The following is a 24,181-nucleotide window of genomic DNA, read 5'->3' on the forward strand; positions in this document are numbered from 1 at the left end:
GATTGCGTTTTAAGGGTCTAAAAACAAACAGTGTTCACTCTCATACTATCTAAACCAGTGAATATGAAGTTGCTACAACCTAGTCATCAAAGGTGCTTGATCTAAATCTTCAGAGGGATATATATATATATATATATATATATATAGCAGTAATTCCAAAATAGTATACCAGTATTGGCCGGTACCAAAATAAATCATTCCTCTTACTAAACTGGTACAGCCTCTAGTACGAAATTAACTTAAAATCTCTAATTGGCTAAACTTTAGAGGCGGACAATATTTAAACCTTATTTTTGCTTATGCAAATATGTTTGTATGTAATTCATTGAATTATGGATGAATCACAATGGATCATGTCAACAATTATGAAAATTTTTGTATCAATAGATTTATTTGCATAAGAGAACCCAAAAATATATTCTTTGGTCTTTCCAAGTGCCAACTCCTAACTCCTAAACAATACATGTCTAAAACGACCTTACTGGTGTCATTATTAAATGTTTTCCTTTACTCTTCTTTCTGGAACATTGACTGTCGTGGCCCATGCAAGGAATCAGTTTCACAAGGAGGCATGTAAGCTGGAGGAGGCAGGATGGTTGACTCTTCGGTATTACCGTTCCTTACTATGAAAGCTGTGTCCATACCCCAACTCATGTGCCGGTCAAAATGACAATGCATGTACCAGACCCCTGAAAAGAATTCATCCAAGTTTCAATCCATTTTTTTATTCATCGAAATAAATCCGTAGTTAGATTATGAATGTATGTCATTCAACTACACGACTTTTGACACGTCGAATCTATCTTAAATCAGTACTTATACATTTGTTAAAACATCTTTTGACATGTCAAATCTATTTTAAATTTGTACCTATTCATTTGTTGAAACCTTACTTTAGATAGATAAACAGTATTTAAACAAGTGGTACCTTTGTATCTAAAATGGGAGAAATTTAGGTACATTTCTTTTGAAGTGTTATTGTATTTTAAGTGTCCCAATTAAATTTAACATGTGACTATATTGATCAATGCAACAAAAACATTGTTATGTTTTTCTAAGCACAACTAAATTCAATTATGTGAATTATTAACCAATACAACAAGGATCTATAGCTAAATTTTGTCAATTTAATATGCAACGTGAATCCTGTCTACCTAGAGTTTTGCAAAGAAATGTCCACTATCTAGTTCAATATTGCATATCAAAACATCAGCAAGAAGAAAAAGGGAGATATCTATGGACTAAACGAAGCACAAAACTAAACCAAAATGAATTTTATCATAAGAAATGAGGTTAACGAAAGTACCTGGATTGCTAGCTACAAATCTGATGGTAGCCCATCCATCTTTAGGAATTGGAACGGTATTAGCTTCAGGTGGATCAACCAAATTGTAAGTCAATGGGTCAGTGACATTGTCGAAGTTTCCAACACCCGTTCCAACCACATAAAATCTGAACCCATGTAAATGCATTGGATGATTTTCTCCAGAATTCATGACATTAGTCCCCTGAAACGTTATCTCAACAGTCTCATTATAATTTAGCACCTTCACCCTTGTCCCTTGATCTGATATGGTAACATTGTTCGTCAACAAGTCGTCTGAGGTGAAATTGAACAAATGCGGTGGTTTGTCTGGGAAATTTGTCTCGTAATATCCACTTATGTGCCTGCCACAAAAGATAACTTATGAGAGATGTTATTTCATAATTAGATACCATTAATCATATTATTCCATACACTGTTCTAATTAAATGCTTCTGAACACGCGTGTACAAATGTGCAGAGACTAGAGGATAATTATTTAATGTAATTATGAAAGAAAAAATCAATTAGAAAGATATCATATGTATGGCGGCCAATATATATACCTGTAGTATGCTTCCAATATATCCAATTTTGGGTTTGCAAAACTGATGTTGTTTAAGCTAGAAGCAAGCCTATTCCCAGCGGGCCCAGCACACGAGTCATTGGGACAATGCATCATGCCTATAGAAACAGTAATAAACATTCTTGTGGTGACATTTAGAGGGACATCTACAGGGTGTTCTGGACTAGCCAAACTCCTTAAACTTGTTGTGTAAAATGAAGCAGCACCTACATCATAAAAACCAGGGATACTGCTTGGATAGACCGGTATCGATGGAGGAGTGTAGTTGCCATTGTACTGGAAAACTGCACTAGTGATGCTTTTGTCAAAGTCATCTGCTTGCCCATCAAAATAAGGGCTAGCAAGCATGTAATAGTGGCTAGGAGATTGGTTTGCTGTGACCAACACATCCATTGTTTGTCCTGGGGTTATCATTATGTAACTAACTTCTAATGGTTTGATGTAAGAGCCATCCCATCCAACAACTGTGAGATTGTGGTCAGCAATGGCGACGAACATATCTGTGTTCATTACAGAATTAACTATGCGAAGGAGATAGGTCTTGCCATAATCAACTGACATCCGATATGTTGTCTCTGCAATTTGCCATCGTAAACACATAATAGGTAAAACATTTTCTTATCAAAAAAAAAAAAAAAAAAAAAAAAAAAGGTAGAACATTTTGACACATTATGAGAAAGCCATATGTGTTTCTTATGTTATGGAGTCTATTGTTTTTTTTTTTAATCAAGTCAAGACACAAATCAGTTTCTTTATGGTAGAAGTGAGATTAAAACCCAATTTCCTTGTTTTACCATAAGAGACTTTATTAATTAAATCAACCGAGTGAATATATATATATATATATATATTTTTTTTTTTTTTTTTTTTTTTTTTGAGAGAGTAACTGAGCGAATGTTAAAATAGTGTAGAATTTGGAGTGGTTCTATAGTCTCTTCTCATGCAATATCAAATAATTTTTTTTTTTTTTTTTTACAAGAGCAGTACAATTAAATAATTAGTTTAGTATAATTGTGTGATTCCGTATTGTACCGTTGGAGCAATCATAAAAATCCCCAGGTTGGCCGTTGATGGTATAAGCATCAGACAATGTGGTCAATCCACCATAGCGAAGGGCCTCATCCATTAACGTCTCTACATCTTCTTTATACCACGAAGCTGCAATAAAACAATAGGAGTCAAAAAGTAAGACTAATATAAAATAGAAGCAATTTGTAATACATTAATCAAACATATCTAGCATAGTTAAAAAAGAAAATAAAATCCTTGTGCCATGATAAAATGCTCCCATCGGCTTCTATTATTAATCTAAGGACTTCCACTCTTTTATTGGCATAAAATATTTCAGAGATATATATGAAACTAATTTTTTTTGGTATGCATTAGAAACTAATTGACAAAAACATGACTTTGAAGTATGATGTGAGAGAGATACAACAATAAGTCAAAGATGAAAAGGTTCTTTGAATTTCGGGTGTGTGTGAGAGAGAAACAGAGACATTGACAGAGAGAAACAGAGAAGGAATGGCTTGAAAATCCACTTCACATGTGGAAAATATCAGACAATGTCAACTTGGATGAAGCTCACCCTCTTTCACAACCTTTAATTTGTTCACATTGTTAATCTACAGTACGGCACCAAAAATCTGTAAACAATTTATTAGTGTACTTGAACCAACAATTGCTCATTGGCCACGTTACCATGATATTAATTAAAAATTTCAAATATAATAAAATAAATTTTACAAGGTTATTATTTCCCTTTAAAATGACCCCCATCAAATTCTCTTTGCAATGGCTACAAGCTGGAAAAAAAACCCCTATATTTCACTGTGGAAAAAAATCAATTGCATGGTTCACATTAACTATAATTTACACCTGTACTTGATCCTGTTATATATTTAACAGCAAGAATCTACTATATATCTTCTAATGGAAAATTTTAACCGAAATTATTGCAATCAATAAAGAAAATTAAAATTTTATGCTAAATGAAGCTACTACTACGTCCATAAATGGTACTGGAGATTGAATATGATATTTTGCGTACCAAATACTATAACTTGTTCTTCATCAGGCTTGGGAAAAGGATAAGTTGTTCCCTCTGCAGGTAAAACAACAAAAGCACCATGGATTGATGATCTTGTCCAATCACTGTGAGCATGCCACCATACAGTTCCTTCTTCCGAAGAAAGTAAGACTTGATATGTGAAATTTGTTCTAGGGGGAATGGGACATTGCGTGATATATTCAGGTCCATCAAACCATGGGTTTCTTGGTTGTTTTATTCCATGCCTGAAACCATAGAAAAAACATTAAAATATTCCATAGCCAAACATTACCATTTTAAACTGCTTATAAAATTTTAAACATTCACTTCACTAAGTGTGTGTTTGGTTCCAACGTCTGTTGCGTTGCGTTTCCGTTTCTGTGTTTTCTCTTTTTTTTACTTCTTTTTTTTTTTTTTTTTTTTTTTCACGCGTTTTCCCCTCACAAGCGGCTACTGTTCATGTACTGTACATGAACAGTAACCGCAACATTTGACCAGTTTTCCGTGAACAGTGTATCCGTGCACTGTTCACGGACTCACAAATTTCATTTTTTATCAATTTTTTCATTAAAAATGGGTCCCACGGTATTATTTACACATTTAAAAATTATTTTGCTACAGTGTTTTCAGTTTTCAGTTTTCAGTTTCAACAAATAAGTTCTATCCAAACAGACCCTAAATACATGATACATTAGCATTTAAAATTTTTTTTTCCCCCTCCACTATACCTCATGTAGTTGTATACTTATATAAAGTTTTAAAAAAGAAAAAAAAAAAATGTTTGGTCATTAATATATTTAAAGTTATCTCACTCCAACTTACTATGTGCAGTTGATAAGACCATCAATGTGTGGTTTTAGTAAGTTGTGCGACTCGTTTAAATAATATACATAAATAGTTTTATTTGCCACATAATATGTACAAATATTTTTCTCAACTAAGTTAGTGAGCTCAAAATTGAGAGAGAGAGAGAGAGTACCAGTGAATTGTCACACCATATCGTCCTTGATTGTAAACATTCACATACACGGTGTCTCCTTTGTGAGCGCGAATCATTGGTCCTGGAAAACTACCATTTACCGTCAACATGCTCTTTGTAGAGCATAGCCTTGTAAAATTGCTCTCCTTGAGCTGCAAGCAGAAAAATCCAACTCTTAATTTGAGAAACAAACATTCATAAAATCAAACCCAATTCAGCCCAGGCTTGTATTCCAGGGTAACCAAAAAAAAAAATACTAAAGTAACCGCTAGAATGGCATAGAAGTGAAATGTAATTGTGAAGTAATTAGTTACACTTACAACAAAGTCATAGTAATGAACATTGCCTTGAGCAATGCAAAAGAGCATTTCACTTAGAAGCAAAAACCCCAGAAGCTCTAGCAACAGATTCATCTTGAACGAAACCTTCATTTTTCTCTCAGTTCCAGTACTTCCAAACTAGAATGGAAAGTGCATTTTTATAACTTCGGCTTTTTTCGGATGGGGTTTTGGTAGAGTTTTGGGAGGTTTTGATTTACCGTTATGTACAAGAAGTCCAGTCCGACATTTGAAGGCATGTGATCAACGGTGGCACCGTTTGATATTTAGGTGGACTTATTGTTATGGGATTTATTAGGTGAAAAAATGAGCACGTGGAACTTTTCTTACCTCGAGATTATCATATATATATTTTTTCTGATGAATTGTTGTTGATCATTTCAGCAAAAAAAGGAATTGTTGTTGATCATATTATATGTTTCATCTGAAAATTTTGGAGAAGAATAAAAAATGAATTTGAATCAAACAGAAATTGACTTACCTATCCTCCAAGTTGAATCTTAACAAAATCAGTGAACCGTAATTAAGAAAAGTGGTCGCCACACCTAACATATTTAGCCCAGGACGGCTGAACCATATAAGCAATTGATGCAATCGTCTAAGGGCCCCAAATAAAAAAAGACCCCCATTTGTATAAAAAAAAAAAAATTATATATATAATATTTATCTATATATTTTAATTACAAAAAAAAATTAGGTACTTTTATTGATCAATAAAATGTATTAAGAAAGTTGTAAGGACACGATTCGTAACGAACCGTAACAGTGTTGGATTCGCACGTAAAAAGGCCCAAACAATATCATTTGTAGAGCGTGGGTTTGAAAGGCTAGGCCTTAGTCACCAGGTGGTGGGTTTTTCGTGGTGTTCATGCATGGTTAAGTTTTCTTCACCCCTGGAATCTTTCTCCTGGAGGTGAGCTGGGAGGCTCTGGTTTTTGGCCCTTTTTTCCAGCCCGGTCCCTAGGTCACTCTTTTTCCCTTTTATACTGGCCTGTGTTCGCTATCCTTCGTCCACGTGTAGGGTCAAACTTTCCAAGACTGATACTTGTCCCATCAGCCCATACTCAAAGTCGTTGGGGGTGGTTGTAAAAGCCAAAGAATGCGGCTCTGTCAGGTGCAGAGTATTGAATGGCAATAAGGGCAGCTTTCCCCGGATATTTTAGATTTTCTTTCAAACTTAGTCCTATACCGTTTTTGCCCCTCTCTTCGGTGGGATTTTGGGTTTGCCGAGGACTGGGCGGTCCTCGGCAGTACCTTAAGGCCATCCTAGGCTTTACATTATTGGGCTTGGGCCACAGCCTTCTTCGGCCTGGACCTCTGGACTCCCTACGAGTAAACGGGCCTGGTCCATAAACTATTGGGCCCCACAATAGCCCCTCAAAACCCTGCTGTCCGACCTTTGAGTTGGAAAGGTGGGTTTTGGTAATACCGAACCGTTATTATGGCTCATTTAATTTAGCCCTTCATTGATGCTGGCGGTTCTCCACCTGCCCAGAAAATATATCGGTTTACAAGGTGTTCCCCTTAATTTACTCATGACACGCTCCTGCCGTTTGGTTGTCCAAGACGCGCTTTTAATGATTTCCCTTTACGAGATTCATTTACATTCGACGGTTCGTCTGATGAGGTGGGGAAGTGGAACGGACACATCTTTGTTTTCAGATTCCTTCGGAAACCTGAACGAATTTAATGCCTTCCGTTTTGCCCTTCCTATAAGAAGACAAGCAGGTGGCTATCGCTTTCGTACAGAGACCCTTTTATCTTTCTGAGATCTGAAACCCTTGGCCTCCCTTAGCGTTTACTTAACCCCATAGTTATACACCAAATCATAACACGTTCACCATAACGAGTGATGAAGGAACCATACCCCTCCTCAAAGCATCATGTTCCAATAAAGCTCGAAATGGCTCGGTCAGAGCAAGGATGGCGGAGACTTAAGATTTGTCTCGCCTTCCTTTCAGCCAAAATCCGAAGCAGGGACTCATCACGTCAAACTTTCGGCGTGACTGAGTCGAGAACACCCATTATCAGTACCAACCGCTCTCTTACGAGCATACCTAATATGGCCCCAGCGTGTTAGGAGTCAGGACCGAGGCAGGGACTAAATGCCCCTGCTTCTTCCTCTCTTCGTTCACTGGCGCCTCCTTTCGCCTCTCTTTCTTAGTCTTCCCAGCACCAGATCCATCCTGGCACTTTTCCTTCTCCCTCTTTTGCTCCTTTTTCTTTCTTTTCATCTCTTCCCTCTTCTTCTCCTCCTTCTTTTCATTCATCTCCTCCATCTTCTTCTGAGGAAGGTCCTTCTCTCGATATGGGCGCTACTAAGGCAGAGTTTGGAAAGACTTTGGAAACGAGTTTAAAAAGAGATCTGACTGTTTACCCAATGTATTGCTTTTTTTATGATTTTAGCAATCTATATTTTGTATAGGCTTGTTTAAGCCCCTCTTTGTACGTTGTAATACATCTTTGTATTAATGAAAATTGTTATCACTTTATTTCACATACTCTATCTCTATATTTCCGGAATGATAAAGCAATGAATAGTCCTACAATCTTGTGAATGAAAAGATTTTTTTTTTTTAAACTGTGGCCGACACCTAGGAACAAAGTCCCAGTTAATAGAAAGATCTTGCTATGCACTTATAAAAACAATCCGACTTAATAATATTGAATCAAACAAAAGATACTTAGGGCTGAAACTCTCATCAGGCTGGAAAAGAAAGGACATTATGATGGGTCTACTGAATCGGTCTGGCACCATACCGCCGAACTTAGAGTACCACACTTGGGGCTATTATGTATTGATAAGTGGTGTTCAGCATAGTAATATAGCATTTGAATCAATGACACTTAGGGCCAGAAATGCTTGCTAAGAAAAAGATATCACCATAACCTTAATGGAGTTGTTTGGCACAACAATGCCGACCTGTAAAAAAAAACGATACTTACCCCAAAATTGGCCGAGATGATAGCTCAATGCACGATGCAGTGTAGGAAGTAACCATCCGAGGAAATATCACCCACAAAATGAACAGCCCCTTAGGCTACTTAATAGTGACGCGTTTCAACATTTTCTTAACACTCTTATTGGCATTAACCCTTTACAGTTTTTGAGCCGAAGACTGAGCAACATAGAATTGTTATCAAGTAGCCAACCTTACAAAAACTCAATCTTCTTCTCATCCAAGAAGTTGGCTGCCCAGGTAGTTGGTTTCCCCATAGGCTTGAGTCCGAGGACTATGCAATGCCTTGGTTCTGTCCAAAACCTAGTTTTCCTCATCCAGGTAGTTGGTTTCCCCATAGGCTTGAGTCCGAGGACTATACAATGCCTTGGTTCTGTCCAAAACCTAGTTTTCCTCATCCAAGTAGTTGGTTTCCCCATAAGGCTTGAGTCCGAGGACTATGCAATGCCTTGGTTCTGTCCAAAACCTAGTTTTCCTCATCCAGGTAGTTGGTTTCCCCATAGGCTTGAGTCCGAGGACTATGCAATGCCTTGGTTCTGTCCAAAACCTAGTTTTCCTCATCCAAGTAGTTGGTTTCCCCATAGGCTTGAGTCCGAGGACTATGCAATGCCTTGGTTCTGTCCAAAACCTAGTTTTCCTCATCCAGGTAGTTGGTTTCCCCATAGGCTTGAGTCCGAGGACTATGCAATGCCTTGGTTCTGTCCAAAACCTAGTTTTCCTCATCCAGTAGTTGGTTTTCCCATAGGCTTGAGTCCGAGGACTATGCAATGCCTTGGTTCTGTCCAAAACCTAGTTTTCCTCATCCAGGTAGTTGGTTTCCCCATAGGCTTGAGTCCGAGGACTATGCAATGCCTTGGTTCTGTCCAAAAACCTTTCCTCAGTTTTAGGCTCCGAGGACTATAAGCCTGTCCAAACCTAGTTTTCCTCATCCAGGTAGTTGGTTTTCCATAGGCTTGAGGTCTAGCCTTTTCTGTCCAAAACCTAGTTTTCCTCATCCAGGTAGTTGGTTTCCCCATAGGCTTGAGTCCGAGGACTATGCAATGCCTTGGTTCTGTCCAAAACCTAGTTTTCCTCATCCAGGTAGTTGGTTTCCCCATAGGCTTGAGTCCGAGGACTATGCAATGCCTTGGTTCTGTCCAAAACCTAGTTTTCCTCATCCAGGTAGTTGGTTTCCCCATAGGCTTGAGTCCGAGGACTATGCAATGCCTTGGTTCTGTCCAAAACCTAGTTTTCCTCATCCAGGTAGTTGGTTTCCCATGCCCCTTAGGCCCATAGGCTTGAGTCCGAGGACTATGCAATGCCTTGGTTCTGTCCAAAACCTAGTTTTCCTCATCCAAGTAGTTGGTTTCCCCATAGGCTTGAGTCCGAGGACTATGCAATGCCTTGGTTCTGTCCAAAACCTAGTTTTCCTCATCCAGTAGTTGGTTTCCCCATAGGCTTGAGTCCGAGGACTATGCAATGCCTTGGTTCTGTCCAAAACCTAGTTTTCCTCATCCAGTAGTTGGTTTCCCCATAGGCTTGAGTCCGAGGACTATGCAATGCCTTGGTTCTGTCCAAAACCTAGTTTTCCTCATCCAGGTAGTTGGTTTTCCCATAGGCTTGAGTCCGAGGACTATGCAATGCCTTGGTTCTGTCCAAAACCTAGTTTTCCTTTGGCGCTGGACCTTGGCTTTAGGGGAGTTAGCTCCTCGGCCAAGCCCCTAGAATTATCCGCGCGATTAACGCTACCAAGCGTAGCCCCTAGTCAAGAAGCATAGCCCCTAGCGGAACTTTACTCTAAAACTCTATAACCAGTTGTCAGAAATGACAAGGGAACTCTCTCGACCCACCGCCTGTGCCAACACACAAGCCTTTCCCACAGACGGCGCCAATTGTAAGGACACGATTCGTAACGAACCGTAACAGTGTTGGATTCGCACGTAAAAAGGCCCAAACAATATCATTTGTAGAGCGTGGGTTTGAAAGGCTAGGCCTTAGTCACCAGGTGGTGGGTTTTTCGTGGTGTTCATGCATGGTTAAGTTTTCTTCACCCCTGAAATCTTTCTCCTGGAGGTGGGCTGGGAGGCTCTGGTTTTTGGCCCTTTTTTCCAGCCCGGTCCCTAGGTCACTCTTTTTCCCTTTTATACTGGCCTGTGTTCGCTATCTTTCGTCCACATGTAGGGTCAAAATTTCCAAGACTGATACTTGTCCCATCAGCCCATACTCAAAGTCGTTGGGGGTGGTTGTAAAAGCCAAAGAATGCGGCTCTGTCAGGTGCAGAGCATTGAATGGCAATAAGGGCAGCTTTCCCCGGATATTTTAGATTTTCTTTCAAACTTAGTCCTATACCGTTTTTGCCCCTCTCTTCGGTGGGATTTTGGGTTTGCCGAGGACTGGGCGGTCCTCGGCAGTACCTTAAGGCCATCCTAGGCTTTACATTATTGGGCTTGAGCCACAGCCCTCTTCGGCCTGGACCTCTGGACTCCCTACGAGTAAACGGGCCTGGTCCATAAACTATTGGGCCCCACAAAAGTCATATTGTATCCTAAAATACAGAATACTACACAATAATAATGCACACAACTTGATAGGACAAGACTGCACAATGCACATAGTACTGTCTTGTCCACAAGCCCCAACACATCACAAGGCCTAAGTTAAGCTGGCCCCCACACGGCCCCACAGTAATTAATAAGTTATCACATTTTTTTTTTTAATGCAAACTCTTACTTTATCAATTATTATAAATTACCACACCAATTAATAATTTGATGTATATTATATCAGCTCATTTGTATTATAGTCATACTAATTTATTGAACCATGTAATAAATTGATTTTTATTTGTACAAATTTAGATTTTAAAGTTTTTTTTTGTTTTATAAATCCACTTATAATTTCCGCCTAAGGCCCCCTAAATTGTTGAACCGGCCCTGATCTAGCCTCCAATTCTCCAAGTACGTATCCATTTGACTCTCACATAAAAGTATATACATATCTTTCTTTACATGCACGATGGAGACACAGAGAATTAAAATAAATGAATATGAAAAAATTTAAAATAATAGTAAACATAATTGTCAGGCTTTTTTTAAAATAATACTTTGTGGGTTTCAATTAACTCAATAGATACAATAATTTATTGTCAAATAAAAAATATAGCATTCAAACCTTATCTATATTAAAAACCAATTGGTTAAAAATTGACTTTTAATATAAAAGCCAGTATTATAAATTAAAATTCTATCATATTTATAATATATATATATATATATATATTCTTTAAAAAACACTAAAAAAAGTTTCAATTCCCTAAAATTTATTTCGGTTGTCAGCTCAGTTTCTAAGACTGTAATTTCTTTATCAAAATAATTCCTCACTTTTTTCAAACGTGGTCGATTAAAGCCGTATGTAACAAACATTCAATGACAAATGAAAAGGCCTTACACAAAATATTTAAGGCTTTTATTATATTTAAAATTAATTAAAGAATACTTATTTAAACTTTTACAATATAATAAATTTTTTAAAAATCCATTCTTCACGCTTTCTGAGATATAAAATTATTATTGATTAATTTTTTTTTTGCATTTATGTTGTTTAAACTTCTTTTCATATTCTTTCTCAAAAAAAAAAAAAAAAAATACTTCTTTTCATATCTGTAGGCATATTTTTTTTGTAGACAATTACAACTGTAAAATATATACTAATATAAAAAATAAAAATAAAACACTTTCTACAATAAATAAATAAACAATAAACAATGGAACATGATTTTTCAAATGCACTATTATAACTTGATAAATTAGAGAAAACAATCATGAAACTATCAACATGTCACGACTCATGAAAGTATCTATGTATGTTTTTTAAACAAATCACAAATGACTCATTAAATAGGTCATATAACTAAAATTGCAATTGAATTGTATTACTAATCACTATATAATGGGTTGAAAGAAAATTCCTATTTCTTCCAACTGTATTTGGAGGTGAACTTTTCCATAGTATTAAATCAAAATTATTGGGTACTTTTATTTATGAGCTAATAGAACCAATTACCTAGGTGAGATAATAAAGGAGCCAACCTAGTTCTTAAACACCACCGCACACTCTTGGTGCAATAATCACTTCACACGTATAAGTGCTTATGGGGTGTAGGGGACAAGGGCCGGAATTCAAATCTTCAGGAGGGAGCTTCATACACATATACACTTAAATTAGGCTTTAGTAGAATTTCTATCTTGTATTAAAAAAATAAAAATAAAAATAAAAAACCTTTGTTCATAAACATTTAAAAATTTATTGTTGGATATTGAAACTGCATTGTTTTGCCAATAAAAAAGAACATATTTTTCCTCCAAAGCAAGTTGAAGAGATCTTTGACCCATTACATGGTGGTTTATAAGAACATTCACATGTATTAAATAACATGATTTATCAAATCATTTAAATAAGTCACATTTACTATTAAATCTGTCATCCAACTAAAAATATACATTGAATAATCTTTTGAGTTACCATGTAGTGGGTTGGAAGACTATGACCTTATAAATTCTTGAATAAAATCATATAAAATTTTCCTACAAACTAGGTTGGATAAATTTCCTCCAACGCATTACATGACACTTCATAAGGTCATCTATATATATTAAATAACATGATTTATTAAATAAATTAAATATTTCTCATGACTATTAACTAGGTTATAATGTGACTAAAAGTAGATGCAAATCCTTATTTAACTTACCACATAATAGGTCGGAAGAATTTTCTTCCAAACCCAATTTAGAAGAAAATTTTGTAAAATAAAATCCCATCCCTTTTTTCTTCCAAAATTGGTCATCGACCCTAGTGGCAGAGCCACTTTAGGGCGAGGGTCCCTCCTAAACTTTTTCTAAAGTTCTTAAAAGAAATTTTGATTAGATATATGTATAGTCCCAAAAAGTTTAAAAGTTATTTTATATATATATGGCCACCAAATCCCAATTAAAATTGTTATATACCTATTAATAAAATTATTTTGTATATAAATATATATATAGCCACCAAATCCCAATTAAAATTGTTATATATCTATTAATAAAATTATTTTGTTAAATTATATAAATTTTTATTAGAAAGTCTAAGGTTTTTTATATTCTTTTTTTTTTTTTTTTACTTCTTTTTTGAAGCCTTAAGGTTTCTTATATTCATTTTAATAGAATCGCATACTTAAATCTCATTAGTGGTGGTGGGTTCCAGTTAGCTCAACTAGTAAAGTCTCTGATGGTTGAATAAGAGATCTGGAGTTCAATCCCCACCTACACCAAAAACTTATTAGTGTCTTGGTCTGATGATAAAAAACTATCATTAAGAGCTGACGCCATAAGTTGGAACTCTTTATAAAAAAAATCTCATTAGTGGTGACTTGTATATACACTGTTAGATAGTTTAGACTCCGGTTATGCCAATTAACCAATTATTAAGTCAAATTTATTTAATTAGTCCAATTATGCTTGTGTCCTTGGTTAATGATAGCAACACCAATTTGTGCCATACTGTTTGTCTCTTAATTTAGTTAGGTGGTAAATGGTAATCCCCGCTTCTAGCTAATTTGAAGACGAAATTCGAATATCAAAGATACATGTTTACCAATGTTTCGATTAAAACAATACAAAGAAAGTGCAGATTATTCACAAGTAATAATATTTCAGTGAGTATAAAGTTTATCCATAGGGAATAATTAACACCAATGTAAAAACATTTATTCTTGAGCAGAAAATAAAATAGTTATTTCTTTGTTTTTTCACCTAAAGATGGAATAAGATAATATTAAAACTACAATTGAAAATAGCCTAATAAATTTAAGAGAATTTAATAGAGAAAAACACTAGGGATTTAAAGATCCATCTAATATTTTATTATATGAACTTTGAATATTCTTAACTCAATTAGCATAGAGATCCAACTAGACTAATTAGAAGATAAAACAAAAAGGTACTCAACCAACATATAGAGTAGATTGAATATGAATGACTAAGCAAATAATTCAATTAAAGCATTCGCACTGGCACTTGGATATGCCAAATGTAAGCTCTAATTTACAATTCAACCCAAAAGCAGCCCACAGCTTGACTAGTAAACATGGGATATGTCAATTTTTTTTTGGCATAGTGCTACAGTACCATTGCAAATATAGGATGGCACTATAGCAACTTTTCTATATCACAAATTATTATTTTAATGGTACTATAGCTACTTTTTCAAACTATATGATGATATTGTAGCAACATTATATTATTTTAATGTGTAAATATAATATTTTAATGAGTAGAATAGGAAAATAAAAGTTGGGATGTTGGGTATATTGTAAAATGGTATAAGATAATTGATAAAGTAACTTTTTAGGATAGTAAAATAGAATAGTCTGAAAATACCGGATGTGAATGCTCTTAGCATGCTACATGAGAGATTAAGTATTTAATATATTTTCAAATCATAACAAATCAAGAATTTCAAGTATTTGATATATTAAATCTTAAAAACTTGTCAATATTCAATAGTTCTAAATAGTGAAAAATAAATTTCAAAATTTAATCATCAATCATCAATCCATAGAAAGCATGTAGATAATCCTAGGAACACATGATAAAAATATTAGGTTTTACCTCTAACCATAGCTAGAGATTTAGCCACACCTAGTTATGCAAAATAAATTCATAAAAACAAAGTTAAACATCTAAAAGAAATAAGCGAAAGATGAAAATATTCAAGGATTTTTGTGTCTCTATAACTCTAACCTCCTCCAAAGAAAAAGGGGAAATCCCTCAAATTTAGGATGTGAATCCCTTTGCTTTTGAAGTTTTATCCATGGTCAACTTCCAACCCACATTTGACTTCAAAATATTTTTTTTTCCAAATTTGTGGTGAACTAAAAATTTTTATATCTTCGAGTCTTATTTCTATTGCCACAAGAATCAAGTCAATTGGAGATTTGTGCAAAAGGTTATTGCAAAACTACCGAGACTATGTAGGATGTTTCAATATCAAGATTTTTCCAATTTCGGCTTAAACGAATTTCTTTCATGCATTTTTTTTTTAACACATCTTTGACTTTTTTAATGGTTCAAAAACTATGCCTCAATTGATCTTGACCCTTAATTGATTAGTTTTAATATCCTGCAAGAGAAAAATATACGTAATGAGTTAGGCTAAAATCAGTCAGGTTCAGTTAGGGTGAAGGTGGATTTGTGCATTGAATCAAGACTCTCAATTTTGCTACAATTAAAACCAAAACCGACCGGTTCACCAACAAAACTGCACCAAACAGACAATGAAAATCATGGGTTGGCACCTTTGATTTTCTCAATCCCCATACATCATGTATTTTCTAAGAAAGCAAACAAAGAAAGAATCAAGAAAATAAAACCATAGCAAAGAAACACAGAACACACCCAAACTATAAACCCAAGAAATCTAAATCCAATAAAAAAGAATAGGCAGCACCGGCGAGTCTTCTGATCTCTAATTGCCTCTCATCTAAGAGATGAAGATGATAGCTAAATAAATATGTAAGGGATGAGTGAAGAGGAAGGGGGAGGGAAACTATGGTTGAAAAAGAGAAGGAGAGGGGCTGAATGAGAAAGAGAAACTAGGGTCTGTTTGGATTGAGCTTATTTTTGCTGAAATTGAAAACTGAAACTTAAAACACTATAGCGAAATAATTTTTAAATGTGTAAATAGTACTGTGGAACAAATTTTTAATGAAAAAGTTGCTGAAAAGTGTAATTTGTGGGACCCATGAACAGTGCACGAGTGTACTATTTACAGTTGACTTGTCAACAATTGCGGGCTGTACAAAAAAAAAAAAGAGAGAGAGAGAGAGAGAGAGAGAGAGAGAAACGCACTTTACAAAACGCAAAAGCCATTTTAAGTTGAATCCAAATGGGTACTAGGGTTTAGTTTTAAATAAAACTCACAAGCCCAAACGACACTGTCTTGAGAATAGGAACTTAGAAAAGAAACTAGGGTTTAGTTTTAAATAAAACTCACAAGCCCAAACGACATCGTCTTGATAATAGGAACTTTAAAAAATGAAAAATGCTATTAAAAAGGTTCAAACCTGGGACACGCATTTGGAAGGCACACGTGTTAACCACTAAGGCAATATACAGGTGCATTATATGATTTACGTATACTAATATATATTAGTCGGTTTTGGTTCGGTACAGTACAATTTTCACTAAAATGGGGACCAAACCGACCAATTTTAGTTTTTCAAAAATCCAAACCGAAATTATATTGTGCCTAGAGAAGACTAAAAAATTGGATTCAATTCGAGCAGTTTCAGTCAGATCATTTGGTTTGTCAATTTTTTTTTTTTTTTCTAGCTCTAGTAATGAGTATATTTTTTATAAAAAAAAAAAATTCTAACTTACATATTTATGTGTAATTAAACATAATTTGGATATGATATTACCTAAAAAAAATAAAGATAATATTATAATTTTAACCAATTATCAACCAATATCTTGACTAGAATAAGTTGGAGTATTTCAACTTTTAGGTAAAATTTGAAATTACACCCTCTAACTTTGTCCAAATATCAATACAGTTTTCTAATATCACTTTCGATCAATTTAGTTCTCTAACTTCCAATTAAAACAAAGTAACTTCAATTTATTTATTTTAGTGAATTTTCTTTACATTAAATCACTGAAATACTTCTTCGAAAAATAAATCACTGAAAATAATTATTTTAAAAAATGATAAAATAATTAAAAAAAACTAAAAACGAAACTGAGAATATAAGCTGATGTGCATGATGGGAACGATTTGGTAACTAATTAGTGGAGGGTTTACAGTTGGGAGGGTTTACTGAGGGAAAAAGAGCAGAGTGTGGACTACCGCTTCAACCCGAAAAAGTACTTCATTCCCATTCGATCGAGTTCAGGTTCGAGTCGGATTCCTTAATGGTCTCGATGATGTTTACGCAATAGTGGGGATGTAATGTTTGCGCAACAACTGTTTGATACTATGCCTGGAGATGAGTTTTGTATTTTTTGTGGCAATGATTACTTTTTATGCCAAATATTGGCCAACCATCGGCTTTGGAAGATGACAGATGATAAGTCTTGATTTTTTTAACGGGAGTGTTGTTGAACTACTTTATATTCTCAGCCATCATCTGCATTTTTTTTTTTTTTTTTTTTTTTTTACAAATAACCATAGAAAATGATTTTTGGTCAATAATGTAAAGAAAAAAAAAAATAGACTACATCGTTTGAGAATAACTTTTCTCATTCACACACATCACATTACTATAAAAAAATAAAAATAAAAATAAAAATTATGTTTTCACAATATTTATGAATATGCCATAGTATTTGTATTCATTGAAAACAAAAACACTAAAAAGTTGTATTCATTTTTTGTATTCAAATCAATTTTTTAGGATATTGAAAATGAAAACTGAATACAAATACTAATGGCCTGTTTGGAAGTTAAAAAATGTAGGGGGAGTAGAGTAAAGGGTGGGGGAGTAGTTCAATTACCTCGTTTGGGAGTTTTTTAAGGAAGGAGGGGGAGGGGTTTCAACTACCTCTAACCCCTCATTTTTAATTCTCCCAAATTTGAGAGATTTGGAGGGAGAGTAGGGTAGATAAATTATTGATCAAATGAATTCCCTAATTTACCCTTTCTTAGTTAACAAAATTACAAACATATAATCTTGGTTTGTTTTATGAGAAAATAAATAATTTAATGCTAAAATTTTAGAAATTCAGAACCGGAAAAGCCACCAAAAACAAACATTTTTCTGTTTCAAAAAGTGTAACTATGAGTTTTATTTTTCAAACAAACAAAATACACAATACTCAAATTTCAATTCCTTTCCCTTTTCCTCCATTTTCAGAGCACCCAAACAAAAATTAAAGCCACAAAATTTTTCTAAGAATCTCACAGCTGTAACCTAAAAAAAGCACAAGAAATCAAGCGCCGCCAAGTCGTGGGTCGTCGCCAACGGCGTCCAAAGGACCATGACGCTCACAACTCGGCGGCGACAACGTCCAAAGGTTCATGACGCTCACGACTCGGCGGCGACGACGTCCAAAGGTCCACGACACTCGCGGCGATCAGGATTGAGCTTAGGCCCTCAAGCTCGATCGAGCCTCGAGCCACTTTGTCGCCGATGAAGCACAATGGCTACTCTTCCCCTCTGATTCCGGAGAACTATCCCAACGACGACGAGGATCTCGCTTTGCTTGCTCTTCGTTCTCCAGGATCTAGCTTTTCTTTTTTTTTTTTTTGGTTGTGTGCGTTTTGGGGGGATTTGGTTTGTGTTTCTGTGAAATTTCTGTTTTTTTTTTTTTTTTCTTCCTCTACTTGTGCCTGTGTTTGGTTGCTCAGAAAATGTGGAAAAGAAATGGGAATTTGGATTTTGGTTAGAGTTTTAAAAAACCTACTAAATTTGGCAATGTTTAGTATTTATTAATACTGATATAAACGCTTTGTTTTCAAATATTCAGAGAACAGTTCAATTTTGACCGACTTTTACTCTCTGTTTTTTTAGTTTTTAGGTATATAATTTTTTTTTTTTTGAAACATTTTTTTTTAATTTATTCTTCTCAAAAAAAAAAAAAATCACTAACATATTCTAAGATTTGGACATGATAATCAAGTTCAAAACTTTACAAAAATAATAAATTAATCATAAACCAATATTACAAGTCCATTTCAAATAGGGGTAAATTTGTCTATTTTAATCATTTCCTCTCCTCTCCATCCTATTTTTTAAAACATCCAAATAAGGGCTAATTACTCTCTTCCCCCTTACTAATTTTAAAAACATCAAAACAAGGTGGAGGGGAATCATTCCCCTCTACTCTCCTCCCCTCTACTCCCCTCTATTCTCCTCCCTCTCTAAACTTCCAAACAGGCCATAAAATCAAACCAATTTTTTAGTAGTGGGACCCACTAAAAACTGAAAATGAAAACAAAAAACGGTGCTTTTTTCAGATAACCAAATAGGCCCCAAATTATTTTATTGATCGATTGAGTATATATTGTTGATAGAGGGATCTTATGTTGTTAATGATGTTGTAAATTGTGATATCAGGAAATGAGGATGATCACTAAAATGTTTTTCTTTTTCTTTTCTTTTGCTAATATTTGGTTGATTTTGAATTACATAGTTTGAATTTCATTAATGATTGACTAATGAAATTTATTTTAAGGGCAATCCTTCTTTAAAAAAAAGAAATTAAAAAAAATGGCAATTGTTGAGGAGGAGAAGGGGGGATAATAATATTTGTTGAAAGTTCAAAAAGATTTGGTTTTTAAGGGTAATTTATATTTAGTTTCAATAATATTTCACCAATTAAATATAGTTTGTAGAAATTTGTACAACCGATTAATGAAATAGAATAAAGAAGAATTTTTTCAGTAACATTTAATATATATTGTGCAGTAGGTTAAGAAGTTCCTTACTTTTATGTTTATATGATATTTGTTAAATGTTCATTTTTAACTAATTAGCGAGTGGTGTTTTAAATATGTATCACAATAACGAAAACAATATTATCAAAATTGCAACAAAAACCATTTTAATACCTTCAAATGTATTATTATTATTATTATTATTTGAGATAACAAAATCAAATGATCATTAAAACTTTCACAAATGTACAGTTTTCGTTATTTATTTGTTAATAGTACCACTATAATTGAACATTCCCGTGTATAAACACGGGTTACATGCTAGTTACTCTATAATATATATAATTGTAACAAATTTAAATGCTATAGTCTCAAAAGTAACAATTGAACCTTAATATTTTAAAAAGTAACCAATTATCCCTATAAATTTTAAGCAAAAAATTAAATCATGATACGTAAAAAATAAAAAAATAAAACTCAATCCAATTAAATAGAACAACCGATATTTTAATGTTTTACTTGTTATCTCAAACCTTAATTTGTTACATTTGAAATTACATAATTTAATTTGTTAGTCTTTGAAAAATTTTAGTATTTGTTTTTTAATTTTTGAAACAATTGGATTTAATTAAAGACTCTTAAGGTTTATAGATGTTATTTTTTCAATAAATAATTTTTTTATTACAAGATTTTCTATATAATATTACAGATTAAGGTCTATAAGAACGTAGTATAAAACCTATGTTTTACCCCTTCAATCCCAACATACTACATCATCTTATTATATTCTATCAAATTGAATAGTTGTCACAGAATATTTATACTACCACTGACCCCACAAATTTGTAACTTACTTCTCGGCATTAGTTTGAATTAAGATTTAATTCTTCATCTTAATATGTGAGTATACTGTATACTATATTTTTTTGAAATATTTATATATTTGAACGAGTGAGTATACTATATTATTGAATATGAAGGTTTTGAGATTATTATTATTATTTATAGAATATCAAATAGATATGTGAGTTTTCCATCCAAATATATATATATATATATATATATATATATATATGTGTGTGTGTGAGAGAGAGAGAGAGAGAGAAATATATATATATATATATGTGTGTGTGTGTGAGAGAGAGAGAGAGAGAGAGAGTTTCATGTTGAATATTGATTTTGTAAGGTACCACGTGGGTTCATAACATATCTAGCTTACTTGTCTGGTGTGTTATAAAGTCATGTGTTACGACCGTTAACCTTTGAATCAACCAACTTTCGGACTTCTTGTTGTTGAGTTTATACTCTGATGGGGGAATTCACCGTACAAATGTCTGAAACCACAGAAACCTGTGGTAGAAAACTAAACAGATACTCTCTCATTTCAAATGGTTGGTGGTCATCTATTCCTGTGTTCAAACTAAACATATGGTCATCTATTCCATTTTGAGATATCTTAAAATAAAATTCTTTTAAAATTAATAAATAAAATTATTTTTTTATTCTTTACACTATTTAAAAAGTCAATGTTATTTTTTTCCTCTAGTTTAAAGGATAAACTATATATTTGGTTCCTATCCTTTACACCATATTTTAATTTGATCTCTATCCTTTTAATGTCATGTTAATTTAGTCTCTGTCATTATATCTTGGATGAAAATTACTGACATGGCAAATGACCAAAATAAAATTTAAGTTTATTCTCACATCAACGGAAACTAATTTTTTATTTTAGTCATTAGACATGTCATCAATTTTCATTCAAAAGATAACAGTAGAGATTAAATTGACACAATATTGAAAGGTTAGGAACCAAATTGACACAATTGAAAAGTTAGGAATCCAATTGAAAAGTTAGGAATCCAATTGAAATATAGTGTATAGAATAGGAACCAAAAACGTAGTTTACCCTAGTTTAAATCAATGAGAGCAATTTTGAAAATTTGTACATTTTTATTTGACCAACAATGAATTAAATGATATTCTAGGTTGGATTTTCTAAACATGACCACTAATTTGGGACAGAAGGATATCCCACTTGCCCGTGCTGACTATGAAGACTCTTATGTATTGGCCTTTTTTCTTCGTCTGGAAAGTAGACGTGCAAAGCGGGCTACAGATTTTTGAAGGAAGAAGCCCTCCCTACTCAGACTAAAGCTAACCCCCAAGATAAATCTCTATGGAAAGGAGTGTGGTCCCTCGATTCTACAAATAAAGTAAAACATTTTATGTAGAGAGCCAGCCACAATTCTTTACCAACGAAGCAGAATTTGGTTGGACGCATAGTGCTGGATAGTCCCATCTGTGACCGCTGCCAGGCAGCTTCAGAGACTCCTCTTCACGCCCTTTAGTCATTTCTCAATGGGTGCGTTTTTTTAATGGGTCCTGTGTATTGTTTATGAGGTCCATAAGAACTTTTTTTCAGTAAAAACAACTTTAAAACTGAGTCTCATTTACATATTTAAAAATTATTTTACAATAATATTTTTAATTTTCAATAACAAGCTATATCTAAACATATCCTTAACCAATGTACCTTTTTTTTTCTTTTTTCTTTTTTTATTATTATGAGAAATATGTGTATTTTATTACTAAACGGATAGAGCATCCTGAAAAACAATAGGTTCAGGATGCTCCACCAATGTTCTTTTCCCTAAAAACAATTCTGGGACAGAAGGAGCTATACCAATGGGTGAAAAGTTGGGAAGAGTGAAAGGCAGCTGGTTTATAAATTATTTCTTGAATCCTTCATTTCATCAGCTATTATTTTTTTATTATTTAATTTATTTTATACCTTTGGCATTAAAGAAAAATGCTTCTTTACCACCGACTTCCCTCCCCCCAACACTGTCACTACATCAAATGAAAGGTAAAAAGACTTCTCGTTACCACGTACATGTTTATTTGCCAACGACTTCTCATTATTTTATTTTATTTTTTTATGTGTAACTTATAAGCTTAAATAGTATAATTATTTAAAAAATAGTAATATTACCATTACAAACTATTTTATAACATTTTTATAAACTATTGATGTAGCAAATTTTTATTAGTTCTAATCTAAGCCACCACTAAAATCAGATTTTTACTTATCAATAATTATTTTGAAAATGCTTAAATCACATTAGTAATTTGTAAAAATATTTTAAAATAGTTTATCTATAATATTATTTCTTGAAAAATATACTAATCTTTTAATTATTAAAAGATTGCTAAATTCATTTATTTTAAATGTTAACTATTTATATATTAGTGATAATACCGAAACGGTACAACGAAATATAAGATTCTCGTGACTAAACAGAAACAACCTCACATCCAAAAAAAAAACAGAAACAACCTCAATCTCTTGATTCATACCCAATGAATGTGAAGCGGCATCTTCGTGGGCCCAGCCCAAGGACACTGTTGAACTAGTAGTAACCAATCCACGGGCATGACCCACTTATTATATACGGTTTGGAGGTGACCCGCTTATTATATTTTTCACCACTATAGGCGGGTTGAGCTTGGCCCAATAACCCATGATCTTTGGTTAGATATCCTAAAATGCCATTAAGACCACTTTCTTAGAACTATGAACTGGAACAAGGAGGTAGCCCCAATCTAACACCATTAGGGGGGTGGACTCAGCCCATCAATCCATGGTCAACAACCGGACATGAATATAATAAACAAATTAAGACCGTTGTTTCTCAAAAAAAAAAAAAATTAAGACCGTTAAGTCAAGCATTATTGTCTGAAATTAAGAAAAAAAATCATGTAGGTAAGAAGACTTTTGACACATAATTAAGAAGAAAAAAAATGTCATCATTGTTCTTTTAGATATGTAGGTAAGAAAACGAATAAAAATTAACGAGTGGATTAATATCATTTATTTTTAAAACGTAATAAACCAAAAACATTCATTTGAAACTTAATTTTTCAAATTATTATGTCCAATTATACTATAAATTAACGTCCTGCCTTCTCGTTTTTTAAATTCTTGGGCACCAACACACGCAATTGACCATTAACAAAGTTGACTATAAATTAGAAGAATTTCAATGTAAGTTTGTGGTATGGGTCAAAATGGCTAAATACCACTATTGACCAAAATATTTGGCAATCTACCACTATTTTAGAAATATATATAAATGTACAACTCTTTTGGAACTTGAGTTTGTGAAAATCGAGTTTTCTATGTAACTCGAGCTCCATAAACTTGAGTTCTTTGAAAAAATAGTTTTTCAAGTTTGCTATGCTATTTTTTATGAAACTTGAGTTACATGAAAAATAGGTGAAAAATTGATGCCTATTTTTCATAGAACTTGAGTTTCAAAAAAGTTATAGATTCCTAATTATTTCGTAAATAGTGATAGATCACCAAATATTTCCATTAGAGATGGTATTTGTCCATTTTGGCCTTGTAATTTTTTCAGGCATCAAATGTGATACCATCATACCAATTACCAGACCAGATTCAAGGGAAACATATCTTAGCGCATAAGCAAAAAATAAATCTCTCTCTCTCTCTCTCTCTCTCTCTCTCTCTCTCTCTCTCTCTCTCTCTCTCTCTCTCTCTCTCT

The 24,181-nt window shown here is 33.7% G+C and overlaps 1 protein-coding gene across 1 annotated transcript; it reads right to left on the reverse strand.

Annotated features, from left to right (window-relative positions):
- Positions 1-306: 306 nt before the first annotated feature.
- Positions 307-5,454, reverse strand: LOC115975462 (laccase-14-like). The gene is made up of 7 exons (XM_031096246.1): positions 5,239-5,454; positions 4,919-5,070; positions 3,940-4,184; positions 2,922-3,047; positions 1,870-2,464; positions 1,307-1,668; positions 307-689 (listed from the first exon to the last, which is right to left on the reverse strand). Exons 1-7 carry the CDS (start codon positions 5,347-5,349, stop codon positions 508-510), a joined length of 1,773 nt encoding a protein of 590 aa, XP_030952106.1. The 5' UTR covers positions 5,350-5,454; the 3' UTR covers positions 307-507.
- Positions 5,455-24,181: the final 18,727 nt, after the last annotated feature.

Source organism: Quercus lobata, chromosome 2, assembly GCF_001633185.2.
Source record: "Quercus lobata isolate SW786 chromosome 2, ValleyOak3.0 Primary Assembly, whole genome shotgun sequence".
Classification (NCBI taxonomy): Eukaryota; Viridiplantae; Streptophyta; class Magnoliopsida; order Fagales; family Fagaceae; genus Quercus; species Quercus lobata.